We start from the raw sequence: 14,239 nt of genomic DNA, 5'->3' as shown, positions 1-14,239 counted from the left end.
AAGGGACGCGGGTGGCGCTGTGGGTAAAACCTCAGTGCCTAGGACTTGCTGATCGTATGGTCGGCGGTTCGAATCCCCGCAGCGGGGTGAGCTCCTGTTGCACGGTCCCTGCTCCTGCCCACCTAGCAGTTCAAAAGCACCCTTAAGTGCAAGTAGATAAATAGGTACCGCTTTATAGCGGGAAGGTAAACAGCGTTTCCGTGTGCTGCGCTGGTGCTGGCTCGCCAGAGCAGCTTCGTCACGCTGGCCACGTGACCCGGAAGTGTCTCCGGACAGCGCTGGCCCCAGGCCTCTTAAGTGAGATGGGCGCACAACCCTAGAGTCGGACACGACTGGCCCGTACGGGCAGGGGTACCTTTACCTTTAAATGCAACCTGATTTTCCCATTCCATTTTAAGGGGAAGAATTGTATTTCTTTGGATTAGTGTACTTAAAAGGAAATAGTTTGCATGACTTGTATGCTTTACTTGCAGCTGTCGACGCAAGGAGAAGCCAGCCAGGTGATTGGGCCGTTAACAGAAGGTCAAAGGAGGAACGTGGCTGTAGTGAATTCATTGTACAGGTTACACCAGTCGGTTCTTAAAGTAAGTGGCATGGATACTTTAAACATAATCATTGTTAAGTTGTGGTTTTAATTCTTCACCACAAATCCTGAATTGAATTGGAGAGAATGTTGTAAACACTTCTGAAATGGTCTCTGTGAATAAAGGGCTAGAACCCAGTTTCCCACCCACCAATCTTTCTCTCATAGTTTTGATATGCCTGCCTTCTTCAGTGTTTCTTTGCTTATTAGTGCTTTACTCCTAAAGATGCTGTCTTTCAAGTTTTCTGTTAATTTAGGAGACTGTAATGGAGTTCAGGATAATACTGTATATATCCTTGAATTCACTTGCCTAAATTATGAACTGTTGCAGAACATTACAAAAGAACCCCTTTGGGCTTTGTATGAGAAGTGATACGAGCTTGGATCCAAGCCGTGGTATTTTGGATTCCAAAGCTCCTTTAAACAATAGTCCCCCATGCCATGTCACAAATTTCATTGGAGAGTCCCCTCCGTTTTGAGACTGCTTTGGCCGCCCTATGGCACCTTGGCCCAACCTGATGTGTTCCAGCTGTTGTGGTCCTAGGCAGTCTCGCCACGATCAAGGATGATGGGAGATGTAGTCTACAACATCTGGATGACACTGGGTTGGGAAAAGTTGTCGTATGGAATTGCTGCACGGTTTTGAAAAGTACGAACTCAAAGCCCCCCTCGAATGCACAGAACTAGCTGGATTTCTTTTCAGATGTCAGCCATAGCATTTAGATTAGTGTTTACATTAGAAGCCATATCTTAAAACCATAAGAAACAAAAACAAATATTTTAAAATCACTGATTTCTATATCACATTGCAGAGTGTAAATCATTCTCATGAGTTTCGTGTTACCCACTTTGGAATGCTTGTGTTAGTGTTATACACACACACACACACACACAAATCTTGGAGTGAAATTTGGAAAAGAAAAGAAATTGCTAGGACCTTACTTGAATGTGAACGCTGAACAAGTTAGAAATAGTTATGGAGGAACAGATGGGTTTTTGTGTCACAAGATGTTGGCTCCATAGCTTTTTTAAAAATGCTGTCAGGCGGGAGGAAAGATATGGAAGCATTTAGGAGGTGAATTTTTTTCAGTTCTGTATTTAAAAATCATGGAGGTCCAAGAGGAACGGTGTGATTAGCGACATTTTGTGGCATTTTATGTATATCATGCAGTTAGTTATCCATGCATAAGTCAGTGTGTGGCTTTCATGGTTGCCAGAGACGACAGAGATTGCAGGGTCCCATTGTGATGGGAGATTCCTGCTTGCTGGCTTAGCCTCTGGAGATCCATAATCAAATAAACAGGATATTTATTTCACACGCTCTGACGCTTGATCCCTGATCTAGAGGCAGGAGGCCTGAGACCAACATTTGCTGGTACCCAGAGCCTGGCCAAGGAGGGGCCCAAGGATGAGCTGCAGTAACAGCATTGGCTTCACCGGGGTCTCAGTATATGATTGAGCATCTCTGCATCTCTTTTTAGGTAATATCCTGCCAAAGTGCATTTCCAGCCTCTTCAGAGGAAACTATTAGCACAGCCTTGAAGGTAGGTGAATATTAAAAGTCACGAATATTACATAGATTTGAAACCTGCTGTGTCCCCCCCCCTATTTTAAACTAAGCCACATTCATTTGCTTGCAACATTTGTGGTGTTGTCCTGCAGGAAAACCTATCTATTCATGTTTGTTCTTGAGATAATTTGCTGTCTGTGTTAGGTAAGGATGAATTAGCTAAGTGCTCAGCGTTTAGCAGAGGCTCTTAGGCAGCACTTGAATGATAGCAAGGCAGAGGAAAACTGCCTACCTTTTCACCATTAAAAGTGATGATTCCTCTTTCCTGGTGCTTCCATTTTTCACGTTTAACTTCTCCCTGGAGACAGCTTTCCATTCGCTTTCACCCATAGTCTTCCCAATCCGCTGCTTTTCAATGTGTGAATGTAGGTTGAAAGAAAAACATTCACCGCCTCCTTTGAAGGACGGGGCCTAGAGCTCATTATGTTGATCTTTAATTACATATTAAGATAATAGTGGAATATATTGGCCTGCCCTTCTTTCCAGGAAAAGCCCCTAGTTTCAAACGATACTGTCAGCATAATTTAAAAACTACCACAAGAGGAAGCGTACATATTTGAATGGTGGAACTGGTCAGATACTGGTCAGAAACTTCAGTTTGTAGAAAGCTCTTGAAACGGTTGTCACATCATGTTATACTTGCCTGAAGAATTTGTCCTGTTATAAGTGCCTCTTTTATTGTTGGCCCTTGTTCAGCCACTGCTCCACATAAGGAGTTGGGAAGATTTTGAGTTAAGTTGCACAATACGTTTAACTTTTCATGTGTATATATAGGTTCAAAATATATCGCACAACACATCTATATAGATATATCTATATAAATACACAAACGATGTCGTGGCACAAAACAGCACTGTTCAGAATTAACTTGACAAAGTTTTTGTAATTTATTTATCTCTTGGTATTCATGGACAGCATATTGATGTCTTGTATGGTTTTTTTACTCATTCTTTTTCCTCCTTGGTTATCCTTCTTGTAGACAGTCTATGATTTGATGGGAAATGCTGTGCAACCTTTGCTGAACTCAGTTGGAGACTCGATAGAGGCTATTATCATCACTATGCATCAGGAGGACTTTTCTGGGTAATGGAGTCACTACCTCAGTGTTGTTTTAGACATGTGGACGATACGTGCACCATATCGAAAACCCCAGAGATTTATTACCTTGCGGCAAAAGTGCTTGCCTCAGCAGCCAGCCTGTGCTGTTAGTGGGAGAGGGAGCAGGACTTCGGGCTGCCGAAATCATTTGTCTGCCTGGAAAGTAAATATGGACACACTTTTTAAAATGAAATGTGAGAAGAGGATTTTCCAGTGAGGGTTTTTTTTTAAAAGCCACTGTTTTATTATTTAGTTTTTAACATTTTAGTTTTTAGTTACAGTAGAGTGTGAGAATTGACTGGATGCACAAAATTATTTCTAAGAAATAAATGCTGGTTGATCTCTATTTACATAGAAGCAGGTTTTCAGTTGTCTCTCCCTTCACTGGGGTCTTTCAAGCCTGAAAGGTTTTTTCTTCTATATTAGCATGATTCTCAGCTGGTAAGGAGTTCCCGAGTTTGATAGGGAGCAGGGATTCCACTTACATTTCTTTTCATATCACATATATTTGGGCGTGTTGGGGAAACCTGGGCCTTCTCTGAAGGTGTACAGGACTGGATTAACTGTTAAGTAAAATAAGCACGTGCTTAAGGCATCAGGGGAAGGGGGACAGCACAGAAAATGTCTATTGCCAGACTTTTAGAATTAATTTTAGCATTAATGGTTTTAGCATTTTATCATTAATGGTCACAAATTGCTTAGCTGAGCGTTCATTTTCTGACTTGAAGTATATTAAAAAATCCCAACAGAACAACTATGCAACTAGCCAGGCTGGACACCCTATCTCTACTAATTATAGAAGCAGATATGCTGCATAAGATTTGTTTTGAGGATCTGATCAAAGACTTTTTAGTTAGGGAAAATAGGAGAACATTTTTCAAATATAAATTAAGTGGAAGTATACAGAAATCAACATTTTCCATCTTCCTGTAGGTTTCATTTCATTTCGAGAAATAAAATTTCATTTTATGGTTTATTATTGTTTACATTTTGAGCTAGATATATATGGGGCACCAAAAATTTTTAAGTGCTAAGGACCTCTAAAGGTCTTAATCCATCTCTGGATTAAGAGGCGAACATCACTTTGCTCAGGTTAATAGTTGAGTTGGCGTAAGAGAACTCCACTGCAGGCATTTAAGTCTTCTGTTGAATGAGCCAAGCAGTCTTATTCAGGCTTCCATCCTTGAGTTCTTAGCCCGTTCCCCCCCCCAAAAAAAGTTAGCAGCTTTGCCCTTCATCTTGCCTTGGTGGGTTTGTATGGAGAAGTACTCAGAAGTACAATGAATGCTAGTTTTGAGAGAGGTTTGTGAAGTTTTCTGTCCCAGCTCCATTCTGCTTCAGCTGTGCAGTCGTACCTTGGATCCTGAATGCCTTGGTATTCGGACATTTTGGCTCCCAAATGCCGCAAACTCAGAAGTGAGTGTTCCAGTTTGCGAACGTTCTTTGGAACCTGATGGGGCTTCCACAGCTTCCGATTGGCTGCAGGAGCTTCCTGCGGCCAATCAGAAGCCACGCTTTGGTTCCCAAACGTTTTGGAAGTCGAACGGACTTCCGGAACGAATTCCGTTTGACTTCCAAGGTACGACTGTAATTGCTTATCCTCTTCTATGAAGGAATCCAGTGGAGAGAACATGGACTTCTGAAAAACATTTTTGGTTTATGACTGGAACTTATGTAGGCCCTCATCCCTTTCTAAAGTGGGGTCACTTTGAACAGAATTGGGGGGAAGGTCAATTGCTTGGACCAGAAGACTTCTAATGTGACCTGTTGACTCACTTTACTGACTAAATCCTCTGAGATATGGATGCTTGAAGTCTGGTCCTTGCTGTTGCCTTGTTACTGCTACACCTTGTATCCTGGACTGGTTCTGCCCAGATTGGAGGCATCTGTGCATATAATCTCTGAGCAATTTAAGTCAAGAGCAGACTTAGTGAGGGTTTTGAGGCAGGCTGGACTTTTAACACCACAATATGTATGATGTGGTCTATTATTAGAGAATTATACCAACAGCTGTGCTATTTAAATTTAGAGCTTTTCAGCTTCCGGCTGATGAATGCTCCAGACTTGGAGGGGGGGGAAGAGGAGGAGAAAATACCACTAGAACGGTTCACATTTTCCTTGCAAAACTGCAGTTAACGTGAGGAAAAGGTGTTTCAGACACAGCTTATTCCTGTACAAATATGATGGTGTGATGCATGCAGCCATTGTAGTTGTCCTTCACCGGACAAAGGTGAAGCAGCGCAATGACGTGGTTAAAGTTGATACAAACATGGAATTAACATTCGTTATCCGCTTTGTTTCTTTTGATAGGTCGTTGCCCACTTCAGAAAAGCCCGATGTCCCTTGTTCTCTGTACATGAAAGAACTGCAGGGCTTCATCGCGAGAGTCATGAATGACTACTTCAGACACTTTGAATGCTACGACTTTGTCTATGAGAGCACAGAGGCCATTGCCCAGAGAGCAATTGAGCTTTTCATTCGCAATGCCAGCCTACTAAGGTCTCTCGGCGAAGGCGGAAAAATGCGGCTTGCTGCTGATTTTGCACAGGTAGACAGATGAAAGGGAGAGTGTTGATTTTATTTCCTAATATACACCGAACTACACATTGAATTAAAAATGCTATGCCCCGAGACATACAAACACATGCTGCTTCACTGTTCCATAAGCTCTTCTCCATCTAAAAATATTTATATTCTGCGTACATGAAAAACACAGTCCGATTATAATGACTGTGATAAATTAGGATTAGTTAGATTTGGCTGGATGTTTTCCAGCTGCCAAAATTGGAGTTTGAGAACAGAAACCTTGAGGCTGTGGCAGTGTACTGCTGAAAAGAAACCTTAGTCTGCATTATGGCAGTTACATAGTTTAGAGGGACTGTGTACAACTGAGAGCCAGATTCTAAAATAAAAATAAAAAATGGTGGCAGGTTTCTTGCATAGAAAGATTAAAAATGGCATTTGTAGGTGCTGGAACTGAGTTCTGCCTGAAGAAAAAACCCGGGTTGTAACCATAAAACGAGTCTTTCCATTATCTTTCCAAAAACATATTTATTATGTTTGCTCGCTAGCAATCTCTGTGCTCTTGTTCTTTGGGAGGGAAGTTTTAAGTAAACCTGTGAATCTCTAGTTTCTAATTCTCCCCCTGCCCATCTCCTTCTTGCAATTTTTCTTGCTTTGTTTTGGTTTATTCCTTCTATTTCTCAATAGCCCTCCCATTTCATGCCAGTTTCAAGAAAGGTAGCTGGGACTTAGTATTTGGGCATCCTTAAAAATAACCAAAAACATGACCAAAGCCATGTCTTCTTTGACCCTGGGCAACTCATTCGTGAGAGATACTGAAATTCCTAAAGTAAGCTGATTTTGATACACAACATAGTCATGTATGTACATTCTGTTTTACATTTGTCCTTGAAACAGGAGACTTAAAATGTAGGGCCAGATAACAATGTTACTTCCAGTACTTTTTTACATTTTATGTATGCATACATTTGTATTCCACTTGGGATTCTCAGAGAGATTAATACTTAAGAGCATTCAGTCAGCCATACTGAAAATAATAAACCACCAAAACATTAGTGACCAAGATAACAAACCACGGAAAACCAATAGTTAATAAGAAAATACATACACGCACACAGAGGTGTCATATTGAAACGCCTGAACAAATTAATAGGTATTTTGGTTCTAAAAAAGATAAAGTTGTGTCTGTTCTGAGGATACATAATGCAGCTACTTCTCTGAGGCTAAGGAAGTCTACTCTGTGCAACGATAGGAGCCTCATGTTCACTAGCCCAAGTTCCACCATGGAAGAAAGGCAGGATATATATGTACTAAATCACTTTGGTGCCAGGCATCCCTTGCTGGGATGACGTAAAGGAAACAGGGCGCCAACACTGAAAAATGCACAAAACATGCTAAGTGTGGGTTGTAAGATCAGCTTGTTATGAACTTCCTTCTGTTTTTAAGTTTCTTTTTCCAAATATTTGTGTCTGGAATTTGAAGGTCTACAGACTGTAAGTAACACTGAACTTAAATAAGAAAAGTGTGAAAGGGAGATATTTGTAAGTCTCACCTTAGAAATGGTGGACAGGATGTATATCCAAAAATGTTTAAAGTTACATCCAGGGCACCCTAATCACTGGGGAATTTGACTGCTTTTATATCTAGCAGTCAAAACATTGATGTCTGTAAAGATACGAACTTGAAAGATATGGGTAAAAGGGGGTGGGGATGGCTTGTGCTGAATGCCTGGCTCAATTTTCACAATTCCATCTGGCCTGGAAAGAATTTGCTGGGGTCAGTAAGGTACCCTGAAATGACATTTCCTTGACATTTATACATATCATGAGACATCATCTGGGGATTGTTGTACATTCTGACCTCCTCATTATGAAGAGCTTTGTTGCTGTATAAGAAAGCCAAGTGCGCTAAGGTTACAGTAATTTGGAGTATTTTGGGTTGCGAGTCATATTTTGCACTTTAAAAGCTGTGCAGCTCTGTATGATTAAGAGACTGAAATGTGAACATGATGAAGTCAAAACCGAGGAAGGAAACCCCACAAGATTTTTTCAGTATCTGGCACACACAAAAATACTCTTTTAAGACAAGAGTTGTGAGCTTAGTGTAGAGGGAAAAATGGACACGTGTTAACAAGCAAAAATAGTAATCACATCTCCATTAGTTAGAATAAAAAGATCCACTCTTCATTTGCCAAAGCACAAATGTTTAACCTAGGGACTGTAAGAAATTATATTGTTCTTTTGGACAATTACAGATAAACCAAAGGGGTTGGTTGTACAGATATACTCTTCTTTCCGAAAGCCAGTGAAAAAACTCTTGTGTATGCAGAGGAGATGCTGGTTGTTTATATTACTGTTATTATTTCATCTGGCATAAATGAATAAGCTGTGGACTTTTCTTTCTTGGTATATTCTTAATTTGGCAGTAAAACGAGATTCATTCCTGGTGGTCCTAAAATAGCTGACGGTGGTTCTGTTTACATGGTAGCAGCAGTGACATTGGTTTTCCAATTCCATGGCTTCATCCCATAATTGGAACGGGTCCTTTCCATCTGATTGCATGCCCATGGTTGTAGGTTGTTGCCCAATTGTTGCCAGAAATTCTGCTGGTAAAAACTGGTTCTAGTTCATGAAATCTGCTGGCTGAAAATCTTCCTTCCCTAATTCCTGACTGCCTGGTTTGGCCCAGGGCTTTGAATATCTGACTGAAGTGCAATTCGTTTTCTCTGACAGATGGAGTTAGCAGTCGCTCCCCTCTGCAGACGGCTCTCTGATCTGGGAATATCCTACAGACTCCTAAGATCATTCAGGTATATTGCCTTCAAAATATTTTTCGCAGCTGGCACCAGGTAATGAAGAATTTAAATTGTTGCCAATTTATTTGGGTTTTTAATTAAAACCTTCTGGCAGCACCATGTGAAAATTACCAACAAATTAGTGCTTTTTCCTTGAACATTTTATTCAGAGTGTAACTATAACTTGGGAGAATTTTGTCATGCAAATGTCAGCTAAATTGCACCTTTTTGCTTTTTGTTGTGGATCTCAGTTCTTATGCTGATGAGCTGCAGTTACACTCAGCCCCCTACCCTGATATTAGAGGATTTGAGATGCAGTGTTTTTGTTTAATTAAATAATAAGCTGCTGTTACTACAAACAATCGCTTACCAAATTCCATAATGACGATGAAGCAAAGCGGAAAAGAACTGCTGCATGGGAAGGAACACTTTTGTTTTTAAGGTGCTGTGTGTGTGTTATTAGAGTGGCATGGATAAAACGAAGCTTTCCTTGGGTTCTGTCCCTTTGTGGGCAGATACTTGTGGGCCCTTTTTTTGGGGGGGGGGCAAAATCAGCTGCAATAGGCAACACTGTTATGGGTGGAGGCAAAACATTTGCCAGGAAATGGGAGACTCGAAGAGGCAACTGCAGGTTCAACTCCCATTCCAACCTTGTTTGTGTCTCTGCATTTTCCCATGCAAATGAACGGCCATCATTCAATCCTATGAGAAAAGGTGAAGTACCTGTTGCAATGTGGAATTGAATCCACCACAAGAGGCATTTTCCTAGTAAATTATAGGAAAGCATAATCTTCTTTTAACTGTATCATCTTAACTTCTGCTTTATCCCCTGCAGACCAATGCTGTTCCAGACTAGTGAGCATATCGTCAATAGCCCGGCCGTGGGAGATATCATTCCATTCAGTACCGTTATTCAGTTCTTATTTACAAGAGCACCCCCTGAATTAAAATCCCCGTTCCAGGTAATTACTTTACGCAGCCTTTTCTCACCATAGACTCCACCAGTGGCACAAAACCGTTTCTCTCAAATTGCTGTCGCCAATGCTGTTTCGTAGCTATGCTCAAGTTGCAGCTTGTGGGGTTTGTTTTATGAGATCACGGCAGGCCACAGGCGTTTTCCATCCTGGTTAACTTCTGGCAATAGAATGCTTTCGCAATTCAACAGAGGAAATCATCAGAGATGATACTGTGATCCTTCGGCCCCAGCCAGCCTGGCCAATGTCAGGGATGATGAGGACTCTAGTCTATCAACATGTAGAGCCACAGCTTCCTCTTCTCTTGTTTAATCCGTAGTTGAGACTAATTTAGCGGCCATTTAATTTGTTCTGAGCTATTCTTTTACACGTTTCCAGAACAGTTGCCCAAGCCAAAGTGCTGTGGAGAAGCAACTGTTTTTTTACAGTCCTACGTGGTTGAGTGCTAAACAATCTATGAATTGCTACTGATTACTGTACTGTACCAGTCCGTGAAAGGCTGTTGCCATTAACTTTTGCCCAGTATGTGAAAATGTCTAGAAATAATATATTTTGGTATTTATTTATTTCCTGTGAAAGAGAGCAGAGTGGACCATTGCACGTTATTCCCGGTGGCTTGATGACCATCCATCTGAGAAGGACAGACTCATTTTGATACGGTAAAACACTTTTTTTTTTTTCAATTAAGTTTCAAAATACTGCAGTATTGCAACTTGGAAACTTTTCTTTCTTCCCTGCTATTGACTGTTTGTGCATCCCACTGTCCCTGTCTAACCATGTGTGGGAGTGCTTTGGTGTATTCTAAGCAACAACTTCTATTAGGGCTTCTTCAAGACATTTATAGCTGCATTGGTTTCAGGGATTAACTCCAGACCAGCAAGGTAGTCTTTTATTAGAACTTCTTTGGTGCAGAAGCAAGCCAGATTCCAAATTACACAGAATTCTCTTTTGGGAGCCACTCTTATTTCCTACTGCAGGAGAAATTCATCTAATAAAGATGTCATCTTACTTATTTTATAGCTGTTTGGGGATTCAACTACTTGTATCTCTGTGCAGTACTGGCTCTATGATATGTTTTGAATGATACAGTGCCTCCTGGGCTGTAATCCTAAGAATTGCAGCAGAAACTCTACTTAAATCAGCAGGACTGCTTTCCAAGTTAAGTATGTTTGGGATCAAGTTGTTTGTTTCGCTAGAGTGTTTAGAAAACTAAAAAGGGAAGAGAAGGAGCTTGGTGAGCAAGGTATACGGAACAAAATTAAGCACTCTTGAAATGGCTTTATATATTAATTTAAAGACTGCAACACACACACATCTCTGAATAGGTATAGATGCACATGCACGCACAATTAAACAAATGAAAGAAACCATATAGTTCCAAGCAGTAGTTTGTTTTACTAAGGTAGCAGCTAAAATTAAGAATAAGGGCAGTGATGACTCCTCCTGAATCATACTTGAATGCTTATTTCACAGGATGCAAACACTTAGGAAAAAGAGGAGTACAGTGGTACCTCAGGTTACAAACTCCGCTAACCTGGAAGAGTTACCTCACGTTGAGAACTTTGCCCCAGGATGTGAACGGAAATCGTGTGCTGGCAGCGCAGCGGCAGCAAGAGGCCCCATTAGTGAAAGCACGCCTCTAGTTAAGAACAGTTTCAGGAATGGACCTCTGGAACGAATTACCAAAATTTTCACTCCATAAGACTTAACTGAGCATAAGACGCACCTAGTTTTTAGAGGAGGAAAACAAGAAAAAATATATTCTGCGCAGAGCGTGCAAGCGGCTCTCGCTTTCCTTGCTTTAAAGCAAGCAAAGCTTCTGTCCCACTTTGCACAGCTCTCACTTTGCTTGCCCATCTCTCCTCCCGCCTCGCTGTAAAAGAGGAGGAGGAGACACTGGGACACGTGCTCTGCTGGATTTACAGCAAGGCGGGAGGAGGGACGGACGGGAGCCTCGCTATAAAGCCAGCAAAGAGCCTCTACGGCTCTTGCTTTAAAGCAAGAAAAGTGAGAGCTGCGCAGAGCATGTCAGCGGCTCTTGCTCTGCTTGCTTCACAGCGAGTGATGGACGGGAGCCATGGCTCTGGCTGTGGAGGCATCCCTCAGCTTGTGACTGCAGCAGCAGCCGAGGGATCCCTCTGCCGTCCACTGCATTCGCTCCATAAGACGCACAGGCATTTCCCCTTACTTTTTAGGAGGAAAAAAGTGCGTCTTATGGAGCGAAAAATATGGTAAGTTCGTAACTATAGGTACCACTGTATATATACGCAGGAAATATTAATATTCTTATTCAAGTCTCTGGTAGAGGCTCAAAAGCATTTCCAAGTACCTGTCCAGGGCAGGAATTACTTTACACCTCTGAAGGATTGCTCATTGTTACCTCCTCCCTCCCCACAGCTAGCTTGATTTTAGATTTTCAGGCAGCCAATGGATACCACACCAGAGTGTTTGTCTGATACGTTTTGTTACATTCTCAAGTGCCCAAGAAGCTTTGCTGTTATTCCTGCGTGCCCAAGTATGATATGCATTTTTCATTTCCTTGTGGCGATTGAGCCATCTAGTTAGCTGTGTCCTACTAAACAGGACCACCAGCTAGCAAACTCTTCAGATGAGCTAAACAGTTACTTGGTAGAAACAGAGAGGAACAAGTAGTGGAATATTGACCATTTTTGAATGTGTGTGGTTCTCCATTTAGTTGCTGTTGGTCAAAGAAAGGGAGTGTGGAAAGCAGTGTGGAGCAAGCTGCCCCTTGAGGCTATACTAAACCTTACATACAGGTGGCATCTCGCTCCAGTGAGCTCTGCCACCCCTTTGTTGGAGGGGATGTTGGGAAGGAAACTCTCTGGTGAGGATGTTCAGGGTGAGGGAGTTTTGGCATGCCAGCTTTGTGGTTATAGTGATTGTGGTTGCAGAAGAAGTAAATATAGATTCAGACCTCACCTTGTTCGTGTGTCAGAATAAGCCTTTACACCATTCCTTCTCGTAGCTGCCTACATGGTAAAAACATGCTATTGGAAATGTGAGGAGCTGCTTGTCCTCAAGAGATGTTATGTCATTCTGGCACCCTTGACTGCGTTACACAGCAATGCAGACTAGCTAAGGGAGACATTAAATTCCAACCTAAGGAAACCCAGATTGGCTGTACCTGAGACACCATTTTGGAGGTATTGGTTGGTCTAACTCATGGGTCAGCAAACTAAGGCCCACGGGCTGGATCAGGCCCAATTGCCCTCTGGATCCAGTCCACGGAAGGTCCTGGAATCGGGCTGTGCCAATTTTTTTGCAATTTTTTCCAGGCACCATTCCCCCCCCCCCCCCACATATCGTGGCGGTGCCTCCTCCCTCCCTCCTCCTGGCTTCTCCCCGCCCTGCGGAGGGAGCTGGGCTTTGATTGGTGCCAGCCAATCCGAAGCCTTGCCACCTGCGCGCTGAGGTGCGGCTCAGACTTGCCACCCGCCTGCCAGCCTCTCTGTCCATGGCCTCGCTGTGGGCATCGTGATGGGTGCTTCGCAGGGCTTCGGCTAGAGCTTGATGCGCCTGCTGGCCCCACGCCTGGTGCCCAGGAAAGCTGGCCCGGAAAGGTTGCCACCACCGCCGGCTCCCAACCGCAGAGTGGCGGAGGAGGTAGGAAAGCAGGGGGAGGGGAGGGGCTGGGGGAGAGAGGGGGAGATAAGCCCCCGTCCACTGTGTGTGTGCAGTCCGGCCTGTCATAAGGTCTGAGGGGCGGTGAACCCGCCCCCTTCTAAAATAGTTTGCTGACCCCTGGTCTAACTAAACATGCTTTAATGATGACTTTTCCTAGACTCTTTGCCTATATATGAACCTACTTAGTATATTGTGCATTACAGGATTGGCAGATAGCAAAAGCAAACTAAAATATCTTTAGCTCATAAAATGATTATTTTCTTGCTAGTTTGCTATTATGATTTGTCTGAGTAGGCCCCAATGCTGTTTGAAATGACTTCTCTTAAGTACTGCACTTTCTGACTTCAGCCAGGGGCCTCGGCTCTGCTCAGTTTGGTTTTGTGCGCAATAGTTTTTGTAATCATCTGGATTAAAAGAACAGGGGCTCATACTGGTGTGTTATATACAGAATAACTTGCTTAAACAGTTGCCATAACTGCCTCCTATCTCCTTTGGATTTCTTGCTTTTCTTTTCGTTATCTTTTTTAGTTCCACGTCCACAAAATTGGTTGATTACTTCTTCACTATAGCAGCAAAGATCAGAATGTTACGGAGTCACCTATGGACAATTTTGTACTGGGAGCACAAGTGCCTCTATTTGTGCTGTGTAATATCTGAAACAGTACAGTATGCTGTCAGTGTAGGGAAGGCACAGCATTACCCACTTCAGACAACCCTTATGCAGCCCTTCCTCACAAGCCCGTATTTCTCATAACATAGCTGTAATCCTTTTCAGTTGCAAAACCTACGGTAGTCATAGGTTCAGTCCCCTCATTAGTGGCATCGTGTTTACAGACCAAATTGTGTTCAAGCTGCATTTTTAAGTGAGCTGATTCAGTTCAAACTTTCTGCCATAATAATATGGTTGAGAATATAATTATCTTTTAGGTTTTGCATCTTTGTGAATTTTTCTATACAGTTTTGCATGATAAAAGAAGTTTATATATCCATGTACGGAGAAAAAATACTGTATTTAAATGTGTTTTGTAATCAAGTAAGTTTTTTAAATACAA

The 14,239-nt window shown here is 42.3% G+C and overlaps 1 protein-coding gene and 1 long non-coding RNA gene across 4 annotated transcripts in view; one reads left to right on the top strand and one right to left on the bottom strand.

Moving 5' to 3' along the window:
- Nucleotides 1-3,343, bottom strand: part of LOC310744296 — a 31,856-nt gene extending 28,513 nt beyond the window's left edge. Inside the window, exons 1-2 of the long non-coding RNA XR_014539506.1 lie at nt 3,318-3,343; nt 2,386-2,498 (exon numbers count right to left, since the gene is read on the bottom strand). This is a non-coding gene — a long non-coding RNA (uncharacterized lncRNA). The remainder of the gene's footprint in view (nt 1-2,385; nt 2,499-3,317) is intronic.
- Nucleotides 1-14,239, top strand: part of COG5 (component of oligomeric golgi complex 5) — a 170,264-nt gene that overhangs the window by 142,628 nt on the left and 13,397 nt on the right. For all 3 annotated transcript variants that reach the window (XM_083575078.1, XM_083575079.1, XM_083575077.1), the window contains exons 15-21: nt 474-584; nt 2,065-2,127; nt 3,133-3,236; nt 5,562-5,799; nt 8,507-8,583; nt 9,404-9,530; nt 10,122-10,201. In XM_083575078.1, the coding sequence (XP_083431204.1) occupies nt 474-584; nt 2,065-2,127; nt 3,133-3,236; nt 5,562-5,799; nt 8,507-8,583; nt 9,404-9,530; nt 10,122-10,201 (800 nt within the window). The remainder of the gene's footprint in view (nt 1-473; nt 585-2,064; nt 2,128-3,132; nt 3,237-5,561; nt 5,800-8,506; nt 8,584-9,403; nt 9,531-10,121; nt 10,202-14,239) is intronic.

The sequence above is a fragment of the Podarcis filfolensis genome, assembly GCF_964270895.1.
Source record: "Podarcis filfolensis genome assembly, chromosome: 10".
Classification (NCBI taxonomy): Eukaryota; Metazoa; Chordata; class Lepidosauria; order Squamata; family Lacertidae; genus Podarcis; species Podarcis filfolensis.
Note: the sequence above shows the minus strand (reverse complement) of the source record. Positions and strands in the feature narration are given on the sequence as shown.